General features: G+C 35.2%; 1 protein-coding gene across 1 annotated transcript in view; it reads left to right on the forward strand.

Moving 5' to 3' along the window:
* WDR49 (WD repeat domain 49) overlaps positions 1–24,324 on the forward strand; it is a 142,514-nt gene that overhangs the window by 57,128 nt on the left and 61,062 nt on the right. The window contains 1 exon segment of the mRNA XM_032261357.1: positions 15,549–15,782. Within this exon segment, the coding sequence (XP_032117248.1) occupies positions 15,549–15,782 (234 nt within the window).

Raw genomic sequence — 24,324 nt, forward strand, 5'->3', positions numbered from 1 at the left:
GATTATAAGATAGTATTTTCATGCTGCATGGTAACCTCAAACCAAAAAACATGCGATGAATACACGAAAATACAAAGTGAGAAGCTAAGTCATATCACCAGTGACAATCACCTTTACTATAAGGAAGACAGGAATAAAAGAAGGAAGAGACCACAAAACCACCAGAAAATAACAGAATGGCAGGAGTAAGTCCTTACTTATCAATAACATTGAATGTAAATGGACTAAAATGTCCGAAGGACATAGAAGAGTGATTGTATAAAAACAAAACAAACAACAACAAAAACCAAGACCTAATTATCTATTGCCTACAAGAAACACACTTCACCTCTAAAGACATAGACTGAAAATAGAGGAAGAAAGTCATATTCCATGCCAATGGAATACAAAGAAGGGCAGGAGTCGCTATAATCATATCAGACTACATACATTTCAGGCCAAACCTATAAAAGACAAATAAATCATTACATAATGATTAATGAGTCAGTTCAGCAAATGAATATAACAATTGTAAATATATGTGTAACCAAAACGAGACCACCCAGATATATAAAGCAAATATTAGGGTTAAATAGAGAGACCACAATACAACAATAGCTGGAGACTTCAACCTCAACATCTTCCAGACAGAAAAAAACAAAGAAACATATTTTACACTACAGAAAAAAATGAACCTAATAGATATTTATAAACACTTCATCCAACTGCTGCAGAATACAAAATCTTTTTCTGACTACATGAATCATTCTCAAAGATAGACCATATGTTAGTTCACGAAACAAGTTTAAAACATTCAAGAAATTTAATATCAAGCATCTTCTCTGATAATGAACTGAAACTAGAAATCAATAAGAGTAATTTTGAGAACTGTACAAATAAATGGAAATTAAACAATATTTTCCTGAATGGCCAGTGTGTTGATGAAGAAACTAAGACAAAAATTGAAAAATTACTTGAAACAAATAATGGAAACATAGCATATCAAAACCTATGGGATACAGGGAGAGCAGGAGTAAAAGGGAAGTTTATAGCTATCATGAAAAAAGAGGGAAAACTTCAAAAAACCTAATGGTGCCTCTTAAAGAAGTCAAAAAACAAGACCAAACGGCACGCCAAATCTGTAGAAGAAAGGAAATAATAAAGATCAGAGCGGAGATAATTGAAGTTGAAATGAAGAAATAATACAAAGATCAATGAAAAGAAAAGTTGGTTTTGGAAAAGCAACAAGATTGACAAACCTTTAGCCAGACTATGAAAAAAAAAAAAAAAAGAAAACCCCGATAAATAGAAGTACAGATGAAAAATACATTATTATGGACACCACTGAAATTCAAATGATTATTAGTGTCTACTATGGGCCACTATCTGTTATTAACTTGAAAAATCTGGTGGAAATAGATAAATTCCTAGACATATACAAACTACCAAGATTGAACCATAAAAAATTTCAAAACCTGAACAGACCAATAACGAGTGATGAGACTGAAGCCATAGTAAAAAGCCTCTCAACAAAGAAAAGCCCAGGACCCAAATGGCTTCACTACTGAATTTTATCAAACATTAAAAGAAGAACTAGTATCAATCCTACTCAAACTATTCCACAAAGTAAAGGAAGAAGGAAATCCCTTCAATCTCATTCTACAAAGCGATTATTACCCCGATACTAAAACCAGACACAGACACATCAAAAGAAAACTAAAGGCTAAGACCCCCTCATGAACATTGATGCAAAAATCTTCAACAAAGTATTATCAATCCAAATTCAGCAATATATTAAAAAGGTCATTTATTACAATCTAGTGGGTTTTATCCTATGAATGCAAGAATGGTTCAACATATGCAAATCAATGTGATACATAATATCGATAGAATGAAGGACAAAAACTAAATAATTTCATTGATGCTGAAAAAGCTTTTGATACAATTCAACATCTCTTCATGATTAAAAAACTCAAAACATTTTGATATGGAAGAAGCACACTCAACATAATAAAAGCCATATATAAAAGATTAACAGCTAGTATCATATTGAAATGGGAGAAAATTGAAAGCCTCTCATCTAAGATCTGGAACAGAAGAATGCCCACTGTTATTCAATACAGTACTGTAAGTTCTAGCTAGAACAAGAGAAAGGTAAAAAAGGCATCTAAATTGCAAAGGAAGAAGTCACATTATCCTTATTTGCAGATAATAAAATCTTAGGTTTTTCCAAATATAAGGACTCCACCAAAGAACATTAGAACTGGTAAGCAAATTCAGTAAAGTTGCAGGATACAAAAACCACATAATCAGTTGCATTTCTATATGCCAACAACAAACAATCTGAAAGTCAAGAAAGTAATCCCATTTAGAGTAGCTACAAATAAAATTAAATACCTAAGAATGAACTTAACCAAAAAAGTAAAAGATTTCTACAATGAAAAGTATAAAACATTGATGCAAGACATTGAAGAAACTACAAAAAATGGAAAGATATTCCATGTTCATGATTTGGAAGAATATTGTTAAAATGTCCATACTACCCAAAGCAATCTACAGATTTAATGCAATTCCTATCAAAATACCAATAATATTTTTCACAGAAATAGAAAATAAAATCCTAAAATTTATGTGGAATCACAGAAGACCCAGAATAGCCAATACTATCCTAAGCAAACAGAACAAAAGTGAAGAAATCACACTAACTTCAAATTACACTACGGAGCTATAGAAACCAAAATGGCATGGCACTGGCATAAAAACAGACCAGTGGAACAGAATGGCAAACCCAGAAATAAATTCATACACATACAGTGAATTCATTTTGTATGGTGGTACCAAGAACATGTATTGAGGAAAAGAATTTCTTCAATAAATGGTGCTGGAGAACTTGAATATCCATATGCAGAAGATAAAATTAGACACCTAAATCTCACCATATACAAAAATCAAATCCAAATTGATTATAGATTTAAATCTAATACCTCAAACTCTGAATCTGCTAAATAAAAACATTGGGGAAACTTTCCCAATGTTGGGAAAGAGTATTGGACTGGCAAAAATTTCTTGAGTAATAGCCCACAAGCACAGGCAACCAAAGCAAAAATGGATGAGAGGGATCACATTAAGTTCAAATACTTCTGCACAGTGAAATATACAATCAATAAAGTTAAAAGTCAACTCACAGAATGGAGAAAATATTTGCAAACTGTCTGACAAGAGATTAATAACCAGGATATAAAGGAACTCAAACAACTCTAGGAAAAAATCAGATCTGATTAAAAATGGGCTGAATACCTGAACATACATTTGTCAAAAGACGACAAATGGCAAACAGGCATATGAAATGGTGCTCAACATTATTTATCGTCAGAAATGCAAGTTCAAAACTACAATGAGGTATCATCTCACCCTAGTTAAAATGGCTTATATCAAAAGACAGGCAATAACAAATGCTGACAAGGATGTGGATAAAAGGGTATTCTCATGCATTGTTAGTAGGAATGTATATTGGTACAACCACTATAAAGAACAGTTTGGAAGTTCTTCAAAAAGCTAAAAATTGAGCTGCCATATGATCCAGCATTCCAACGGCTAGGTATATACCCCAAAGAAATCAGTATATCATATAGGTGTCTGCATTTCCATGTTTACTGAAGCACTGTTAATAGATGAGATTAGGAAGCAACCCAACTGTCCATCAAAAGATAAGTGAATTAAGAAAATGTGGTATTTATAAACAGTGGAGTACTATTCCGTCATGAAACAGAATGAGATCCTGTCATTTGCAACAACATGGTTGGAACTGGAGGTCATTACGCTTAGTAAAATAAGCCAGGTAGAAAAAGACAAACTTCATGTGTTCTCACTTATATGTGGGAGCTAAAATTTAAAACAATTGAACTCATGAAGACAGAAGAATTGTTACTAGAGGCTGGGAAGGGTCATGGTGGGGGAGGTTTGGAGAGGAAGTGGGTATGGTTAACGGGTACAAAAAGTAGAAAAAATTAAGAGGACCTAGTATTTGCTCACAGAAAGGAGTGACTATAATCAAAAATAGTTTATTTGTACATTTAAAAATAACTAAAATATAATTGGATTGCTTGTAACATACAGGATAAATGCTTGAGGTGATAGCTAGTCCATTTGCCCTGATGTGATGTTTACGCAATGTGTATCTGTATCAGAATATCTCATGTAATCCATAAATATATACACCTCCATACCACCAAAATAAAAAAATTAGAAAAAAAAAATAAAGAGGGCTGGCATGGTGCCTCACACTTGTAATCCCGGCAGTTTGGGAGGCTGAGGTGGGCAGGTCACTTAAGCCCAGGAGTTCAAGACCAGCCTGGGCAACATGGCAAAACCGTGTCTCTACAAAAAAAAAAAAAAATACAGAAATTAATGGACATGATGGCGTGCACATGTAGTCCCAACTACCCGAAAGGCTGAGGTAGAACAATCATATGAGCCTGGGAGGTTAAGGCTGCAGCCAAGTGTGATCATGCCATTGCACTCTAGCTTGGGTGACAGAGACTCTGTCTCAAAAACTGGGTGGGGGGGGGGGAAGGTCAATGTCTTTTCAGCTTGTATCATTGGCATTTATCACAGTGCTTCAGTGCTTGCCACCTTGTATTGCTTATTTAATATGTTGACAGCTTGAAGCAAAGACATTTGAGTCTAAAGTACCAAAGAAACTTGAGTGAAACCTTTTATAATGCTCTAGTTAGATTTAGTTGTGCTTTTTGAGATCTTTTAGCACTTTCATTTCCATTATTGAATTTAACACAATCTCACTTGGATACCAGAGCATTGTATACGTATATTGTAGTTTTCATTAGTTTATGATTGCTTGAAGGTAAAGATTATTTGTTGAATTTGTGTTTCCCAAGACCCAGCAAATATTAATGTATTAAATACATGTTGAATATAATATATGAAATAGTATAACTATCAACTAAATGATAGGATTCATAAGGTTGGGGACAATATTTTTTTTGAATTATGTCATATATATACCAGGTCCTCAAAAAATTGTAGTTAAAGAATTTTTATCGAACATAAATATGAAACATTAGATATTTTATCATTAGACTTCCCCAAGAGGTTTTATAATGTAAAAGCAAGTGAAAAAATGTCTTTAGAGCCACAGTTGATTATGTACGGCTGTCATCAATGTTAAGACTACCTGGCCTCTTCCAAAAACAGTTTCTATTTGTTTTGTTTGCATTACATTATAATAAATCTTGTCATGTTGTCTTTCATGTTAGTCTAAATCTATTTCACTTTAATAAATGCACCATGATCTCATTCTTTATGTCTTTACAACATAACAAGGCATTCTGCCACCAGGGCAAGGCTCTGCTTTACTGCCATCAAATTCTTTTGGATATTTTATAGGAATGGGGCAAAGTTAGAATAAAATGAAAACACATTATGTTTTCAAGAGCTTTTAATTGAAACATGTTTTGGTCAATGAATTGCCAAATTTGATCTGTAGACAAAGCAATTCAGATATACAAATTTTTCTCCAAATTATCTGAAACTTCTTTTTTGAAAACCTCTATTGCTACTTTTCAGTGACGATTAAAGCAGTTATATTTTGCTTTGAACTCTTAAACTGATTCTCTTGAGATGGCAGTCACTGGTGGTAAGGCCCTGCTGAGGGCAAGTAACTTAGTCATTTGGAGAAGAACCGCTATGGGGAGTGAAAAAGATTTTTGAAGCTTTTGTAAAATCTCTCTGCTGGAGACTGACATTCAGCCTGTGAGTCTAATTCAGTTTTTTCATCACTCCTAACTATTCTCCCCTAAGCCACTAATTCTGATTTGGTCAGCAGAAGCAAATCAGTTTGTGGCTTAATCTTTTGTTTGAGGATCTGATTTTTCTCAGAACCTGGCTTCTATGCTGTAGACCTATGGTTGGTTTTAAAAAAAAAAAAAAAAAAAAGGACTGTGGAATGACTACATCTTACCCATTCATCGTCTTTTCTTCCCCACCCCCCCCACCGTCCCAACGCTGACTTTCATCTATCCATCCAGAAACAAAGCATTTTTGTTTAAAGTATACCAGTAGATGAATTAATGCCCTCTTATAAAAATTACAAATGATGAGGAAGCATGTAGTGCAAAAAGTAAATATTCCTTGTGATCATCTCCCCTTCAAATCAATTTCTCTCCCAAGGAATAACTTATCAACCCTGATGCATATCTTCTCATATTGTTTTGCTGTATACTTAATGTTATATATAATAATGTATTATAATATATGACTTTGTTATATCATCCTATGAGTGTGAATACAGGGTAGTATTTATTATTGGCTTTTATGTAAATGGTATCATATGACACATTTTTCTACAGTTTGCTTTTTCTTAAACAGTATCTCTTGGAGATCTTTATAGACAGATGAGATAGACATCTGTATTTTTTGGTTATGTAGTAATTCATGGTATGGATGGCCATAATTTGACTACTTAATCATCTGTTGATTAAAAGTAGTTTCTAAGTTTTTTACCTTTGTTAGCCATGATACACACACACACCGCCACCCACCACTTTACGACCGCTTAGGTTAATTTTTTTGTAATAAGTCTTTAGAAGTTCTGCTACTATTAGATCTCAAAGGCTTTACAGAAATATTGCCATTACAATGAAGGATTGTACCAATAGCCATGCTCATCAGACGTATATGGAAGTGCCTGTGTTACCATACTCTTGTTAGTAGTGAAAATGTGTTCATTTTTGTGTGTAAATCTGATGAACAAAAAACTAGGGTGGATTTATTTTACAAATATTTATTGACCATTTATATTTCTTGATTTTGTGCATTATCTGATCATGCCATTTACTTAAAATCATTTCTTAGATTCAATTTTATAAAAAAATTTTTTGAATGTAAAAAACAAAGTTTAAAAATTAATGCTTTAAAGAGGCAAGATATTTGCAATGTATATAAAAAATAAAAGATAATCAAAAATTTTAAACTATTACAATCAAGACAAACATAGTCAAGACTTAAAAAATGTGTCGGAGGAATGGTTTTTTTTTTTTTATAGCTCTAAATTTTGTGTCTAGCTTAGACACAAAATATCTTCCACGTCTCTAAGTTATTATATTATTTATTTTCTGCTAATACCTTTTCTTTTTTGCATTTAACTTAATAGTTCATTTTTGTGTAGCTTTTTCCTATGAATGGTTGACTAAGGTTTTTTTTTTTGTTTGTTTTAATAATCTGTCTCTCCTACTGGTTTGAAATGCCATTATCAACTGAATTACTATATATACATAAATTTGTTTGTACATGCTTTATTCTCTCCATTAATTTACTTGTCTTTTCCTATACCAGTATATCATGGTTTAACCGTTCTATCTTTATCATGTATTTTAATGCCCAGTAGAGTAATTTCTACTTACTGTTTTTGTCTATTTGAACTGTCTTGATATATTATCCAAGTACATTTTAAGATCAATACAAATGTCCCATTTCCATGAAAAACCCTATTAGTATTTGGATTAAAATTTCATTGAGTTTAATGTTTAACATCTTTAAAATATTAAGAGCTTTCAGTATTTCTCCGTTTATTCTCCCTTCACTATCTTCCATAAAATTTGCATGCCTTAATTTACATTCCATTCTGTGTTCAGATCTTTTTCCTCCATATTATAGGAGGCATTCTTATCATATTCTTGACTCTCATGAGGTTGTTTCTAAGGGAGAGGAGGCCATTTTTTATATAACCTATGCATTGGATTTTAGTTTCAACCAACTTATTTTCTAAAAGGTTTCTTTTATTTACTCTGGTAATTTGGATAGTCTCTTGCTGCTTGTTCATTTAGGGGATTCTGACTTTTAGCTCTTTAATGTTATACTTTATTATTTTATATTCTTTCTTGTAATAAGAATATCTGGAGTTCTTTGTGATCTAAATTTGATATTTGCTATTCTGCTGATTCGTCCTCATAATGACTTGTTTAGTTATCTTTCATTGTTCCCTCATTTTTTACTGTTACTAATATATAGTCATTCTGAGGAACTAAATTGAAGATACTTTCTTCCAGAGAAGGGATTTGTGTTTGTTTCTGTAGGGTGGAAATGTGCAAAACGACTGTCTTGAGGCTATTCCATTCTACATCTCGGCTGTCCAGTTCAATAGTCTCACTTCAATGCTTATACCTTGCTAGTGGACCAAGGCTTAGGCTTCTGGTTGTAGTTCTTTCCTTTATGCCTGCTGTTCACTGTCCGCATTTTAAGTTTGTTTTTCCCTGTTTTTTAGCCCATGGAAATGCTTCTTACTCCATGAAGGCCCAGCAAAGCAACAAATTATGCTTTATTTTTCTGGATTTTTTTTATAGAGACAGGGTCTTGGTACATTGCCCAGGCTGGCCTCAAACTCCTGGCATCAAACGATTTTCCCACCTTGGCCCCCCAAAGTGCCGATATTACAGGTGTGGCCACCACAGCCAGCCAAAAATTATGTTTTATTCAAAATTGCATTTCTTTGAAGCAGGAAAAAAACCTATTTTTTAATGATAATTGAATCTGAATTCTCATGTTGTAGTTGCTTTTGATTTCTAAGTTGTTAGTATAAATATTGAGTAAATTTTTTTAAAAGTTTTAATTTACCCTTGCAAATTAAAAAAGATGCTGTGAACTTTGAAAGGTAGAGTTAAAGGCATTTTTAAAGGCAAAACAAATTCTGTTAAGATTTTAATGTTATGTGAATAATGATAATTGCAAAGAATTGAGATTTAACAATTCTCCAAATGAACTTCTGTCCTGAAAGAACGCACCTTAAATGATATGTTGGCATTAAATTTATTGCAAATTTGTGTGTGTGCGCGTGTGTGTGTTTTGTTATTGCTATTTGAGATAAAAGTCTGATTCTATTGCTCAGGCTGGAGTACAGTGATCTTGGCTCACTGCAACCTCTGCTTCTCAGGCTCAAGCAATTCTCCTGCCTCAGACTCCCATGTAGCTGGGATTACAGGCCTGTGCAACCACACTTGGCTAATTTTTTTTTGTATTTTTAGATGTGATTTCATGTTGGCCAGGCAGGTCAATTCCTGATCAAGTGATTCTCCTGCCTCTGCCTCCCAAAGTGCTGAGATTACAGGCATGAGCCACCATGCCCAGACTGTTCCAAATTTGAACTGGAAAACAATGAGATTTCTGCCCAATAATTCAGAGTTGTTAGGAAACCTTTTGCCTCTTTCAAGGTCAGTAATAGAATAGACAGACACATAATGGAAATTCGAGACTTAAGAGCTGTGTGTCTTCTCTCATTTCTGTTGAAGAGGACAAAAAACAGAAGATAATAGTTATAGTAGCAATTTAAAGATAAATGGCAGAGAAGAAGATTTTAATTTCAATCTAGTATTTTAAGTTTGATTTCAGTCCTGGAAAAAAAATAGCAAAAATCTTTCCTGAAGGAAGAACTGTTATATGACTTTAAGATAAAAACTTCAGCCAAGGTATTCAGTACCTTGCTGAATACATGCTCTGCTAGCATGTATCAAACAAAATTGTTTTTAAGCATTTACTGATTATGCTTTGTGGATTACTGAAAGGCTTAACTTCTAAATAAATAGATTGTTAGTACATAAAAGTGTGTTCAGAAAAAGCAATGCCCTCCATTCCTGTTATTCTATTATCTGCAAGTAGGCTATCCATTTGTGTGGATTGCTCCTGGTGAGCCGAGCTGCTGCACTGCTGGCCTCAAAAATCCCCTACCAATACATACACACACAGACACTCTCCCCCCCTCTCTCTCTTTTGTTATATCTATCTCTTACAGGATGACAGGAATTAGTGAATGTTTGATAAAGACAATCAGATCTCCTTTAAATGGAGTCATCGGAGTTTGTTTTCTACTTTTTTACTTTTATGCTTTTATTAGGAAATTACAATTTTATTTTCTGACTACCTTAAACATGTTGCTAGTATGTAAATAATACAGATTTGGATTTAAAAGTGCACTGAAAATAGATTTTCTATCTCTTCACACATCTATTCATACCCCTACTTACATCTATGAAGTTATCCACTTGTAAATATAATATTTGTAGCACAGAAGCTTATCTATTTACTTATTTATTATAGTTCTATTATTCCTTATGTAAATAATAGTGATTCTGTCCATCTCTAGTAGGGAGTAGGGGATTCTTCAGCAAAGCTAGACTGAAAACATGTTGATGTCCTACATTTCTTGAGTTCAGTCCTTACAATGTATCTTCTTGAATTTGTTTGAAATATTGTTAGAGTATTTAGACAATGGATTGAGTAATTTGACTACATTGTAGACAGAACTGACAGATTTCCAGAGCTGGTAGGGGCCCCTTCAGCAGAAAGGTAAGAAAATGGAAAGATAAAAATCACATAGCTAAACTGACTAGGATGAAAACTAAGACTGGGTGTCTTAAGCTTAGGTGCTTATTCTTGCTAATATAAAAATGAAGACAAAATACAGAGCACCCAAATATGCCCTTTCATGGACTTGACTTAGTAAATCTGAGTTTGGACAGATGTCTCAAGTTCTCAGACATAATCATGTAAATAGATACAGCACAACTTGAATAAAACTTTGTGGATGATATAAACAATTAAAAATTATTCTATTGTAATTTTTAAGCTTAAAAGTTTGTCAATATATTTTTTTTCCTGCTTGGAATAAAGAAAACCTCTCTAGGATATCTGAAATGAAAATTGAAATTAAATATACTCCTTTCTGAACTGTGGCTTAATTCTATTCCAGAAATCAACTTAATATAGAAGATGAGAACACAGGATTCTCAAATAATTAGATATTTAAGTGCCATTTTTGTCAAAGGACTTGATTAATAAAACTGAATTAATGTGAAGTTTTTTATGATTAAAAGGTTATAGACTGATTTAAAAAGAAGGGGAATACAATTATCTGGTTTAAAGCCATGCTATGTGATATTACTAAATTAATCTGAGAGAAAGATTTCTTTTTCAAGGAGATTATCATTGACCTTAAAACAGAGAAGTTAGGTATATACAAAGGAAATACTGGGAAAAAATTTGAAAAACACTAATGTCCAAGCCCCGTCTTCAGAGATTCTGATTTAATTGGTCTGGGAAAGAGCCAAAGCATAGGATATTTTGAGAGCATCACAGGTGTTTCTAAAGTCAAGTTTAAAAACCGCTACTAGGGAAAATTAAGAACGTATGGGAGGTCATATACCATCACCCATTTTATGCCTTAATGGCTGTACTTCAATGCTGTTGCTTAATTCTCAGCAGAAAGCAAAATTAGAGAATTAAAGATGGAAGGAGAACTTAGTGGGATCATTGAGAGAGTTTAGGATTCTCCAGAGGAAGAAGAACAGTAAACATTAATATAAAAAATTAATGAATATACCCATTCTAATAAAAATATTTCTAGTTTTAATTGCTAACAAGTAATCTGTTGTAGACTAGACAGGTTATAGCTCACCTGTTAATTTATCATATAATTTATGTGACTAAATGTTGATAAAATATCAGATCCAATATAAATTACTTAACAAAATGGAAAATGGTTCTGGAGAAATTATAGTTCATTAATACTGTGAAGTTATTGCCAATGTGTACTCAATTATACCTTATATTATTCTGAAATGAAGTTAGTTTCTATTTCTTAGAAGGAGTCCATACTAAACAAGACAGGATTTTGAATGAAGACATGACTATCATTAGTAAGTATTTGAAAGTGATCTAGATGTATATAAATTTATAACATTCAAAATAAGAGCTTATCAATTCTATTTACATTTAAAACACAATTTATATTTTTAAGATAAACATTTCCTGGAGAGCTGCCAGAATGTTTTAAATAAAAAAAATTTTTTTTAGTGATGCTTAAAAACCAGAATGAGTTATTTAATAAAAATCCTTGCCAAGGAAACCCAATTTTCCCTATGAATCTAAATTCTTAGGGTTAGTCGGATTGGTGATGTGATTTAACAAGTAGTGACTGACTAGGTTAGTTCAAGCTTGTTATAAGGGCTGGTCGTTAGAGTAAATGGAGACATTTCCCTATGCTAAAAACAATTATTTCTGCAAGATATTTGAAAAAGTCCCATAAAATTTCACTGTGAATTATATGAGATCTTCAATTAGGTAAATAAATATGTAGAAGTGAGGCAGAATTTTCTGTGGGAGTGTTGTATTCTTGGGCCTATCCTGGTTGATCTTTTCGTCAATGATCTGGGTATATAGTGAGCCAGAATCTTTAATTCAAAAATATTAATTGAACACTATGTCTGTATTAGCTCATTTTTACACTGCTATAAAAAATTACCCCAGAGCGTGTATAATTTACAAAGGAATTTAAAAAGGAACTGTGAGGAATTGACTCAGTTCTGCACAGTGGAGGCGGCCTCAGGAACATACAATCATGGCAGAAAGTGAAGGGGAATCTGGGACCTTCTTCACACGGCAGCAGGAGAGAGGTGCAAGCAGGGGAAATGCCAGATGCTTACAAAACCATCAGATCTCATAAAAACTCACTATCACAAGAACAGCATGGGAAAAGTCGCCGCCATGATCCAATCACCTACCAGCTTTCTCCCTCAACACCTGTGTATTACAATTCAAGATGAAATTTGGGTGGTGACACAATGGCACGAAGCCGAGCCATATCAATGTCCTATGGGGTATGTGGAGAAATCAGGGAGGAATTGTCAATGTAATTAAACTAGGATTCAAAATAATACTGTCACTTGAAACTCAAAAATAGGAAAATTAGTCTTAATTAAAAATATATTTTTGAAACAGGATAGTAGACATCTGGTATGGTTATTTGTTCATGGAATAATATGTAGAATTTTGCTCAATTAAGACAAGTGAAAAGCATGATGGAGAGGCTTAATCAGCTAATGCAAAAATAGGCTGCTTAAAGAAATAGCACCTGTAATGATTAGAACACACTGGAAATATTGTATTGGCTCAATTCTGGGTAACTTGCTTAAAGCAAATCTTTAAAGATTTTTAGGTGCTTAGAGATAGTGTTAAATTAGTGGGTCAATAATTGACATATAAACATTTAAAATTATAAAAACCAACAGGACTAAACATTAAAATGCTAACGGGAGAAATGAGAGGAGAAAGGGAGAAAAGGAATAGAAGCAATTTTTCTGAGTCAGTAGCTGTGATTATATAACATGCGTATGTACTATACACATATACATACATGTGTGCACAATGAGATCATTGTTACATTATGGAGAAAGTCATAACCCCAAAAAAGAGTGAAAAAAGGCCATCTCTAAGGATTAGGACTTGGGGTAGAATATATGGGTTGAGTTAAAAGCCTTCTGCGGTGGCTCAAGCCTGTAATCCCAGCACTTTGGGAGGCCGAGGTGGGTGGATCACGAGGTCAAGAGATCGAGACCATCCTGGTCAATATGGTGAAACCCCGTCTCTACTAAAAATACAAAAATTAGCTGGGCATGGTGGCGCGTGCCTGTAATCCCAGCTACTCGGGAGGCTGAGGCAGGAGAATTGCCTGGACCCAGGAGGTGGAGGTTGCAGTGAGCCGAGATCGCGCCATTGCACTCCAGCCTGCGGAACAAGAGCGGAGCTCCATCTCAAAAAAAAAGGCTTCTGGTGCTATTTGACTTTATGCAATGGACACATCTTACTATGGTTTCAAAAATAAACAAGGTCTGGATGACTCTCCTCCCCTAGAGAGAAAGTGGAAAAGCAGACAGAGAATAAAGAGGCCACATGGTAGCTGGTGGTGAGATCTGAAAACTGATATTAAAATGGTTGAGGGAATTGGCATCGCTTAACCTGGAGAAGAGGGGTAAGAAGAAGCTTATGCAGGTGTGAGAAGAGGGTAGGATAGAAACAAAAGGTAGAAGACCTCTTTGTCTGAACATATTTAATAGTTACTGCAGGGATTCCCATCTTGTAGATTCCTAAGATGTGTTAGGTTTGTGAGGTGTGTCTATGTACCCAAATAAACTATATGTAAAATTTTATGTATATATGGATAAATGCATTTGATGAGTTTGGACAGAACCATCATTTAATAGATTTTTTTTCCAAAGAGTATATTATTTAAAATACGTTAATAACTATAAGATTGCCCATCTTATGGGGTAATAAGCACTCATTTAAACAAACTATCTTCTATAGATAATCGAGAAATCTCATGTTCGATAGACTAGTTTACTTGAAATAACATTTTCTGCTTTTAGGTTCTAATATTTATACGATGAAAAAATAAGAGGTAATAAGTAACATTCACTGAACACATTACAGGCTGGTCATCATGTTAATTTTCATAGCATTAAGCAAGGTAGGCAATACTTTAAAAACTCAGAGAGGGGAAAAAAATGGAGGTTCCTTACTAACAAGTAAGGAAAATGTACCGTTAGTAAGGAACAGAACTGAGATTAGAACACAGGAAATCTGACCCTAGGATACAGAGATATGGTTAAGATAAAAGCCCTGTGGTGCTTTTTGATTTTATACAACAGATTTTTTTTTTTTTTTTTTTTTTTTTTAAGTGAACACTGTCTTGATGACTTGCTTGCTACCTGCTTTTGGAGAGGTGTTTCACTCCCTCCCCTCAGTAGCCTCTGTTAATTCTGTACCACTGCTGATAGCCCCAACACTTGCACCTGCAAAGCTGATCTTTGTTTTCTCCCTGGGCCATGTAACGTGACTCACCTTTGAAATGAAGGGAGCCATGAGAAAATAGAAGAAAAGGAAAAATAATGTTTTAATGTTTGTTGAATCTAAAGCAGCCTATCTCTTGAGCAAGGATTCAGTGTTTGCCTTCTACTAGCCATTGGTTAATGCATATTATTTATGTATCTTGAAGGTGTTTGAATAGGAACTTGGTATCTGTGATTACATGAACTTGACCTCATTTAATGCCACTTCTATTTTATCAAAAATACATATACGCAACTTAGTAGCTTGAAACAATGCAAGTTTATTTTGCATTCTGTAGGTTAGAATTCAACATGAGTCTCATCCTTTCTGACGGCTCTGGGGGAGAATCCATCCCCCCTTGTCTTTTCTAGTTTCCTTGGATCATGGCCCTCTCCCAAAGCCAGCAACACTAGGACAAGTCCTCATATTGCATCACTCTGATCATTTTTCTGCCTCCCTCTTTCACATTTAAAGACCCTTATGATTGGTCTCACCCAATAATACAGGAAAATCTCACCATCTCAAAGTCCTGAATTTAGTCATGTCTTCAGAATCTCTTTTGTCACCTAACAGATTCACAGGTTCTAGGGATTGGGACACGGACATCTTTGGGGAACTATCATTCTGTCTACCACAAACATTTACTAAATGACAAGATTTATACCAGAGACTGAAATAGAGAACCCAATCCCTCTCCTAGAGGAGCTGACAATTTAGGAGATAAACAGGTGACTGAATACAAAATAGGTGCTATGAGAGAATAGAGAACCAATTATAGCACTGTGGAGGAAACAACTGTCGGCCTGGTATTGAGGGTGAGCTAGAAAAAAAAAAACTGGCTAAGAAATTGGAATTATCTTTGACATATTGATATGATTTTATCACTTTTCATCCAGGTTTTGAGACTCTGGGATATTCAACACCAGCTGTCCATCCAGAGGATAGCTTGTTCTTTCCCCAAAAGTCAGGAGTTCAGATGTCTCTTTCACTTTGATGAAGCCCATGGACGCCTTTTCATCTCATTTAATAACCAGCTGGCATTGTTGGCAATGAGAAGTGAAGCCAGCGACAGGGTGAAAAGCCATGAGAAAGCAGTCACTTGCGTTCTTTACAACTCTATCTTGAAGCAGGTAATGATGTTTTGCTTTTTTTTTTTTTATATATAAACTCTCCCAATATATCTCCAAGTCCAGAGGCTCATTTACTTAATTTAGTTTTAGGTAAAATGGAAGACAAATATAGTAAAGGCAAATATGGGAAGAAATGATTTAAGAGCATTTTTCAGGTGGACTTGAACGATATTCTTTTCAGCCAGTGACCACAGGAGCTGTCATAGAATTATAACAAATTACAGCATTCCAGCTAAAACAACCTCTAATATAATTGAATGTATCTGTTATCTGCTAGTCTTGAGCCAAATGCAAGTGAACCTGGTTGTAAAATTTCCTTTTATGAAGACCATCTTCCTGTATCCCTGTGGAAAGTTCTGAAATATGCATGAAACATAATTAGCAGAGTTCCATTTTGCCAGCATATTTTACACCAGTGGCTCACAGTGGCAGCCCAGAATGTATTCATAATAAAATGATTCAGTTAAACGTGATGCCACTTGGTATGCAGCAGGAGTGTTGTCTCCCCACTACTTTAATGACGCTCTGCAGCCTTGGCTTAGTGGACCACTACCTGCATCTCAATGAAAAAGCAGGGCTCCCCTGGAGCAGAGATACTGCACAGACCACAGCCCTTCTTAGAGGACGGGTGGCCCAGCCAGTGAAGCTAGTGAGCTCAGTGCGGGACAGCCTGTGGGTATCATGAAGGGAGCAGGCAACTTCAGAGGTTAGCCTGCTGCAGTGATCCCCTCAGGCCTGATGGTAACAGCACAGCAGGAGCCAAGCAGAAGCAAGTTTCCAGCTTGCAGCCAATTAAACAGTAACTCAATCCATTCTTTACCCTTCTGCAGAAGCTTCTGCATCCACACAGAAATGAGTAGTTGAGATTTTGTGCAAGGGGTGGAAAGCCCTTTGTTAGTGATGAGTAGTGTGTCATGCCACTATTTAAAACACTTTTCTGGTTGTTCTAGGAGATAAAATCCTTTAGAAAACAACTCATTTTGAATCCCATCTGCGGGAAAACATTTCCTGCTAAATGTTTTACTGAACTTTATGAAGGCAACCAGTTAATTTGACTCCCTGGTGGCCACTGAGAGATGTATTTGTTTCCATGAGAGCATTCTACTAATTGAGATCTGCGAAGTTAAAATGCTAAATGTGTGTGTAGATGTTAAGCTCCTATGTTGTCTGGCCATAAGATGAGCAATAGTCCACGAGAAATTCAGGAAGTAAGACATAAATCAGATCTGGATTTATTTGGGGCATAAAGACAAAGCCAAGGTAACTCACATACATGCAACTTATAGGCAACAATAGAACGATGTACATATGGTATATGATATAGGATGTATCACTATATGCGTATTTGCACCTCTACTTGCTGTGAATAACAAATAAGTATTGATATGTATGTAAAGCACACAGCTGTGTATCACATACATCAGCATTTCCTATTAGCTGCTAAGGTATAGAAATATGAACATTGTATATATTACGTTTATAATTATAAAAATGTATTGCAAAAAAGTACAAAGAAAATATCATTCACATTCCCAACAGCCACTGATAACTTATTTTACAGTAATTAGACAAAGCAAATAAAACCGTTTGGAACAAGTTTCGGGTGCAAAGAATGAAGAATTAGAGAATACACTACAGTTTCTTTCCCCCAGTAGCTCTAAGTGAAAATCGGGATTCTACCCATAGTGCTGACGATTGCTGGACAGGTGCTCATTACAGGATTGTGGAATGAAAGAAGGGAAGGGAGACACATTACTAACAAGGAAACTGTAGAATGTAGTAAAACGAAGTAGAGGTAAAAGCAAGGTGCTCTTAATGAAGAGTGATCAATTCTGCCTGGGGCCAGTGTTGGTCACATTTCAGCAGAGCTCTGAAAGCTAAAATCTCTAAGAGGAGGAGGAAGTAATTCTAGACAGAAGATACAATATGAGCACCTGCAAAGAAACTTGAGCACTCACAGCATATTTTTGGAGAGAGGGTTCTGGTGTGGCACGTTTGGGAATACTTTACAGACATTGTGGGAGTTGAAGCAGTAAAAGGAGCTTAGAACCAGATTGTGATGGTCATTCGTTGAAATGTATCACTGTCTGGTCTTGGAAAAAGGAAGCATAGAATTGAGGTTAAAACTTTTTTCACAGTGTGATCTTGGACCTCTGGGAGACTCAGATCTCAGGGAATCTGGGAGGTCAAAACTATTTTCATGATATTAATTTATTGTTTGCTTTCTAAACTTTCATTCTCTCTAAAGTGTAGAGTGGAGTTTTCTAAAGGCTGCATGATGTGTAATGTGTGATAACATTGCTCTTATGGCTAAGGGAATACCTGCTCTTATAATGGGAATAGCATGTGCATCCCTGGCATTGCCTTGTTAGGGCTGAAATCTTGGAAGTGTCCTCTTATCTCCCATGCTGCCAATCCTGAAAGCCTCTTTCAGGTCCCTCCTACCACTTAGGGTGGCTGTTGCTGCTTTATGATATCCCCTTTTCTTATTAACTTTGAGATTCCTTAATCTGTATTTTCACTATGTAACATGTGATGACAAATGTTAGGAAGAATTACAAAGGAGAGGGTGCCCCGAATTGCAGTTTGTCGCTACCCCTGCTTCTTCTCAGGAATGTCCCTTAAGGTGGGAAAGTTGTTTATCTTTCTCCTCTTCTTTGCCATTGCAGTTTCGTCTTATAAACATTTAGTTGCAAGCCTCAGCTTTGGTCCTCAGCTCCCTGAAGTCTCCAGAGTCATCTCAACCCACACTTACCTCTCCTCTTCCTGAACATTGGTCACATTTTTTAGTTCTTTTCCCAGTTAAACACTTATTTCTCTCTCTTCCTCTATTTTTGGTGGGAAGGGAAGATCCTTTTCTTCCATTTTTGTATTTTCGCACAGTTCCTAACACCGTTCTGAGCACAGAATGAATGCTTAACCACTAGACTTGATAAATCATTGCCATTTTTCATCCCAAGTGTAACAGGAGCTCATGCTTTTTCAGCCCATGGTCTCTTGATCTTTGATTATTTGATTTGCTGTCTTTCTTGAACACCGTCCCTTTGCTTGAACTTAATGAAAACCTTCCCTTCTGTTGTCATTTCCACATGTTGCCTACACTTTATTATTTCCTTGTATTTGGACTTCAGTTGGAACCCAATGTAATTCCTATATAAAAGCCGCTTGGCACATTTCCTTGACTTATTTATCTTCCCGTCTTTTGATACACCCTTGTATCCTAGGAAAGTCGTGTTAAGCCATGCAAAGCCTTTTAAAATAAACCATATAACTTTATTTCACCTGTTTGCCCTCACAGCTAGCAGCAGAACAAGTTATGATTGGATGAGGGAGTCCTTGGAATGTACAATTTTGAAAGAATTAGAGCAATCCAATATCTTGGAGGCAGATCTAATGAACCATCTTTGTACTCAGTTCTTAAATGAAACTTTTTACAAGAAAACAAAAACCCTTATGAATTTAGGAAACTTTAAGACATGTATTTCTAGACATGTAAACTGGAGTAGATAAAGTATTTGTGTTATTACTATAATCCTAATCCTAATGATATAGGTTTATGTATTTTTGTAAAGTAGATAATATTTCAGTTTGCTGGGAACCTTGGACACATTTATAATCAAGCTAGACATTTAGGTGTCAAATTTTAATAGAGTAAATGGTATTTCCAATTTCTTATTGAAATAACTTTTTGGCAATAACATGCAAAACATTACATGATTATTGTAAGAAATTAAAGCAATGCACTAAAGCTCAAATATGAAACTATTGCTGATAACATTCTAAACATCTTTCTGTACATAGACTTTTACATAAATATGGCTCTCAACATACTTTTTTATTCAATAATATATTAGAATGTGTTTTCTTGTGGCTAAATGTAGAACTACTTTATCATTTTTATCTTATTTTTAAAAGACCGGGTTTCACCATGTTGGCCAGGCTAATCTTGAACTCCTGACCTCAGGTGATCCACCCGCCTCGGCTTCCCAAAGTGCTGAGATTATAGGCTTGAGCCACCGCACCCAGCCCCTGCTTTATCATTTTTAAAAGGTAGCATAGTAGCCCATTGTGTATATGTATCATAATTTACTGATCCATTTCCCTTGGAGAATTTACTATTATGGATTTTTTTTTGTAGGTAAATACATTCATACTTATGAATCTCTCTTTAGGGTAAATTCTTAGGAGTCAATTTCTAGGCTAAAGGGATATATAATATCAGATAATTTGCTAAACAAATTGCCTCCTAGAATCTTACTTTTTTATCCCATTTCTAACCTCTAATATATTAATCACATACTTGGTTAAAGAGATAAGCCAGGTGGCCACTGTCTGACCTAGTCCAGAAGATCTTCTGAGATTCTTTGTGGGGTTTTCATAATCGAGGCATGCTGGCTTTGCAAATTTGAATACGAGACCCTCTTCACTTTATCTGGAGTGATGCTACGTCTTCAGGATTATTACACTATCTACAAACTGCCGAATTATTTGTTAAAAATGGGGGCTGGTCCAGGTCACAGCCATAGAATGGTGCCATTACCTTTGGTTGCTTCAAGATTAACTGACAAGCAAATATTTACCATCATTTAATTGAAGCTTTTTGTTTCTTTACTGTGACACAATATAAAAATATATCAAAGGTAAACACTAAAAAAATCTGTTAAAAAATTTCATTATGTATACATGTATAGCATCTGCACAAAGTTATTGTCTGTAACATTGAATTTCAAATTTTATAGTAAACTTTTCCACCCTTAACCTTATTTACAATTTATAGTTACTTTTCTTAGATTATCGTGGTCCAAACAGCTCATGTATCCATATGCATATCCAAAATTTATAAACATGTGGCCTTCCATTATTTAAAAAATGAGGGATAAGGTGTAATTTTCTCTTGATAGTATATCTTTTGTCCTCTTTTCTGCACATCATTTTCTGGAAATTAAGGGTATTTGAGAACCTAAACAATTCAATTGGTGGTTCCCTTGGTAATTGTAAAATCGGAGAAAAGAGGACAGGCTTGAGGGAAATGTATCTCCATCATACAGGACAGTTTACTTTTGTAGGGCTTATATGTAGTGCAAAATCCATGAGTTTCTTTTTTGAACAGAACTGGATGTATACAATAAAAATTTTGATAGATTGAGGTCTGCAGCTGTAGTTGCTTGCCATTTCAGTATAAACAATCCAGCATTAGGACAACCATGAAAATAATGAGATTAATGAAGCCATCGCTATAGTTACACCAGCAGGTGCAAAACCCATATACTTTTGTGAAATACATTTTTATCTCATTGAAAATACAGGTCTTACATGGGGGCAGGTTGCTACAAGAAAGGCATACCTATAGACTAATATGATTAGAGAATGAGCAGCTATTATACAATTTAAAGCAAAAGAAAGGTGAAATATCAAAAGCTGGAGAACTTAATACCAGCCAAGGATAGTTTGATAATTTTAGAAAAGAGTTTGGCATTAAAAAAATACCCAAATATCAGGAGGAGCCGTTTCTGCCAATTGAGAAGCTGCAAATGAGTTCCCAGAAACCATTAAGAAAATCTTTAAGGATTGCTGCCTGAACAAATTTTTAAAGCAGGTGAAAATGCCTTGTTCTGAAAAATAAATGCCACAAAGTATATTAATAAAGAAGAGAAGCAAGCACCAGGATTTAGGGCAGGAAGAGATAGCCCAACTCTGCTATTTTGTGCAAATACAGCCAGGTTTATGATCAGGACAGCACTTGTCTATAAAGCTGTTAATCTCCGAGCCTAGAATGGAAAAGACAAACACCAGCTGCTATTCTTTTGGCTGTATAACATGAAGGCCTGGATGATGAGAATGTTTTTCTGAGCTGGTCCCTTCAATACTTTGTCCTTGAAGTCAGGAAGCACCTTACCAGTAAGAGACTGCTTTTTAAAGTTCTTTTGATATTAGACAGTGCCCCGGGTCACACAGACTTCCATGATTTCAACACTGAAGGCATCAAGGTGATCTACTTCCCCCCAAACACAACATCTCTAAATCAACCCTTTAAGGCTGATTACACATGGTACTTTATGAAAAGGACTATCAATGCTATGGAAAAGAATGAGAGAACATCATGAAAGCCTGAAAGATCACACCATTGAAGATGCCCTCATTGTTAGAGAAAAAGTCATGAAAGCCCTCTAACTGGAAACAATAAATTCCTGCTGGAGAAAACCGTGTCCATATGTTGCACGTAACTTCACAGCATCTACAACAGAACCAATCAAGGAAATCATGAGAGAGAATGTGAACATGGAACAAGAGGTGAGAATGGGGGTGAGGTGAAGGGTTTCAAAATATGGATTTTGGGGAAATCCAAGATGTGATAAACACTCAGAGGAATGAATGAACAGAAGATGACTTGATGAAGATGAGTGCTTCCAAAGCAGTGACTGAGAAAGCAGACATAGAAAAAGCAGTGCCAGAAAACAAATGAATATTAGACGATCAGGAAGATTCCGATTATTCAAGACTGATTATTATTCAGTTCTGATTATTCAAGACTGCTTTTTGACTTATTTTATGAAATAGACCCTTCTACAATATGGGCACTGAAACTAACAAATATTGAAAGAGGGATTGGTATTATATGGAAACACTTGAGAAATAAAAAAGCAAAAAAGTCAGACAGAAATTACAATATGTTTGTGAAGTTACACTAAGTGTGTCTGCCTCTCCTGATTCCCCTTTCAATTCCTCCACCTTTGTGGTCTCTGCCACCTGAGACAGAGTCCAACCCTTCCTCTTCCTCATCCTACTCAATGTGAGGACAACACGAATGAAGACCCTGATGACTGACTTCCACTCAATAAGAAGTATATTTTTTCTTGTAATTTTCTTAACATTTTCTCCAGCTTACTTTGTTGTAGGAATACAGTATATAGTACATATAACATAGAAAATATATATTAATCAACTGTTTATTAGTAAGGCTTCTGGTCAACAGTACTTAAGTTTTTGGGGGGTCAACATTAATACGAATTTTTAACTGTTGGGGTAGGCATCACTAACTCCTGTGTTGTTGCAGGGTAAACTTATTAAATATTACATATCTATGTCAAAGAATAACTTAATATTTAATGTTTTATAGGTTTTACAAAAAAAATAGCATTTTATATGTACAAACTGCTGTGTATATTGCTTTTACACCTAACAACATATCCTAAAGATAGTTTTATCTCATTATCTAAAGAGTGTCCTTGCCCGTTTTCATAGTTGCATAGTATTCCATTGCATGCATATTACAAACTTTGTTAGGCATTTAGGTCCATTCCAGCAGTTTTTGTCACAAATAATGTAGCAGTTTTTCACCTTGTGCTCAGAACTCTTAACACTTGTGAGAAAATATCTGTGGGATAAATTTCTAGAGTTGGAATTATTGGGGCAGGGAATATTTACATCTGTAATCTTGACAAATATTGCCAAATGCTCTCCATAAAGCTACACCAAAGCAGCATAGGAGAGGACCATTTCTTCAGCCTCTTTCATCATCACAGCTTCAACTGTTTTTAGAAGATTTTTAGAATAAGAAAACTGGTGGAGTTTTAGAGTCAGGCAGAGTTCCCAGTCCTTTACACGGAGCAAGTGATTCAATTCCTCTAAGCTTCAGCTTTCTTGTCTATAAAACACTAATTGTAATATATCCCCTGAAGGATTTTTGTTAAGGACAGATGATATTGTATATAAAGATACATGAAATTAAAGCAAGGGTAAATGCTAAGTTAGCCAAAAAGAGGAAAGATTTTAAAATTTGTCCCCTACTTCTTAAGGGAGTTTTGAATTATTTTAGATCTCTGTGCACTGACCTCAGGCAATGGCTCCTCCCTTCCCTCACACTGCTTAAGCCTTGCTGGTTTCCCTATTCCTTGAATGTGCCAAGGACACCGTGCCTCAGGGCCTTTGCACTGCTGTTTCCTTTATCTGGAACTCTCTTCACCCGAGTATCACTTGGCTCACTTCATCTCAGTTATGTCTTTCCTCAAATGATTCCTTAGGGAGACCTTCCCAGACTCCTCAGTTTTGAAACTACGACAAAAGCCCTCTGCTTCCTTCTCACCTATGTTTTTCTCTATAACCTTTATTGCCACCAATTATACACACACAGACACACACACACACATTACGTGTGTGTGTGTGTGTGTGTGTGTGTGTGTGTGTATAGATTTTTTTCTGATCCTGTTGCCTCTCTCCTTGGACAAAATGTAAGAGCAACGTATTCACTGCTGGATTAGCAGTGTTTAGATCTTGGGCCTTGCATATTACAGGTATTCAATACATTCAAATAATGAATTTGAAAGAGCAAATTACCAATTAATTTAAGAAAATTCGATAGGCAAGATTTATAAAGAATGGCTGCCATGAAATGTTTGAATACTTTGTACCAGTACTCCAGACATCATTGGCCTCACCTCCCTATTCACTGAGATGTAACATCTAGAGATTTGCTACAAATGGAAATAAAGGAAGTAACCTGTTTTACATTATAGGACCATAAACACTGACTAAAAAAAAATTA

This window comes from Sapajus apella, unplaced genomic scaffold (assembly GCF_009761245.1).
Source record: "Sapajus apella isolate SASKATOON/1434 unplaced genomic scaffold, GSC_monkey_1.0 scaffold4, whole genome shotgun sequence".
Classification (NCBI taxonomy): domain Eukaryota; kingdom Metazoa; phylum Chordata; class Mammalia; order Primates; family Cebidae; genus Sapajus; species Sapajus apella.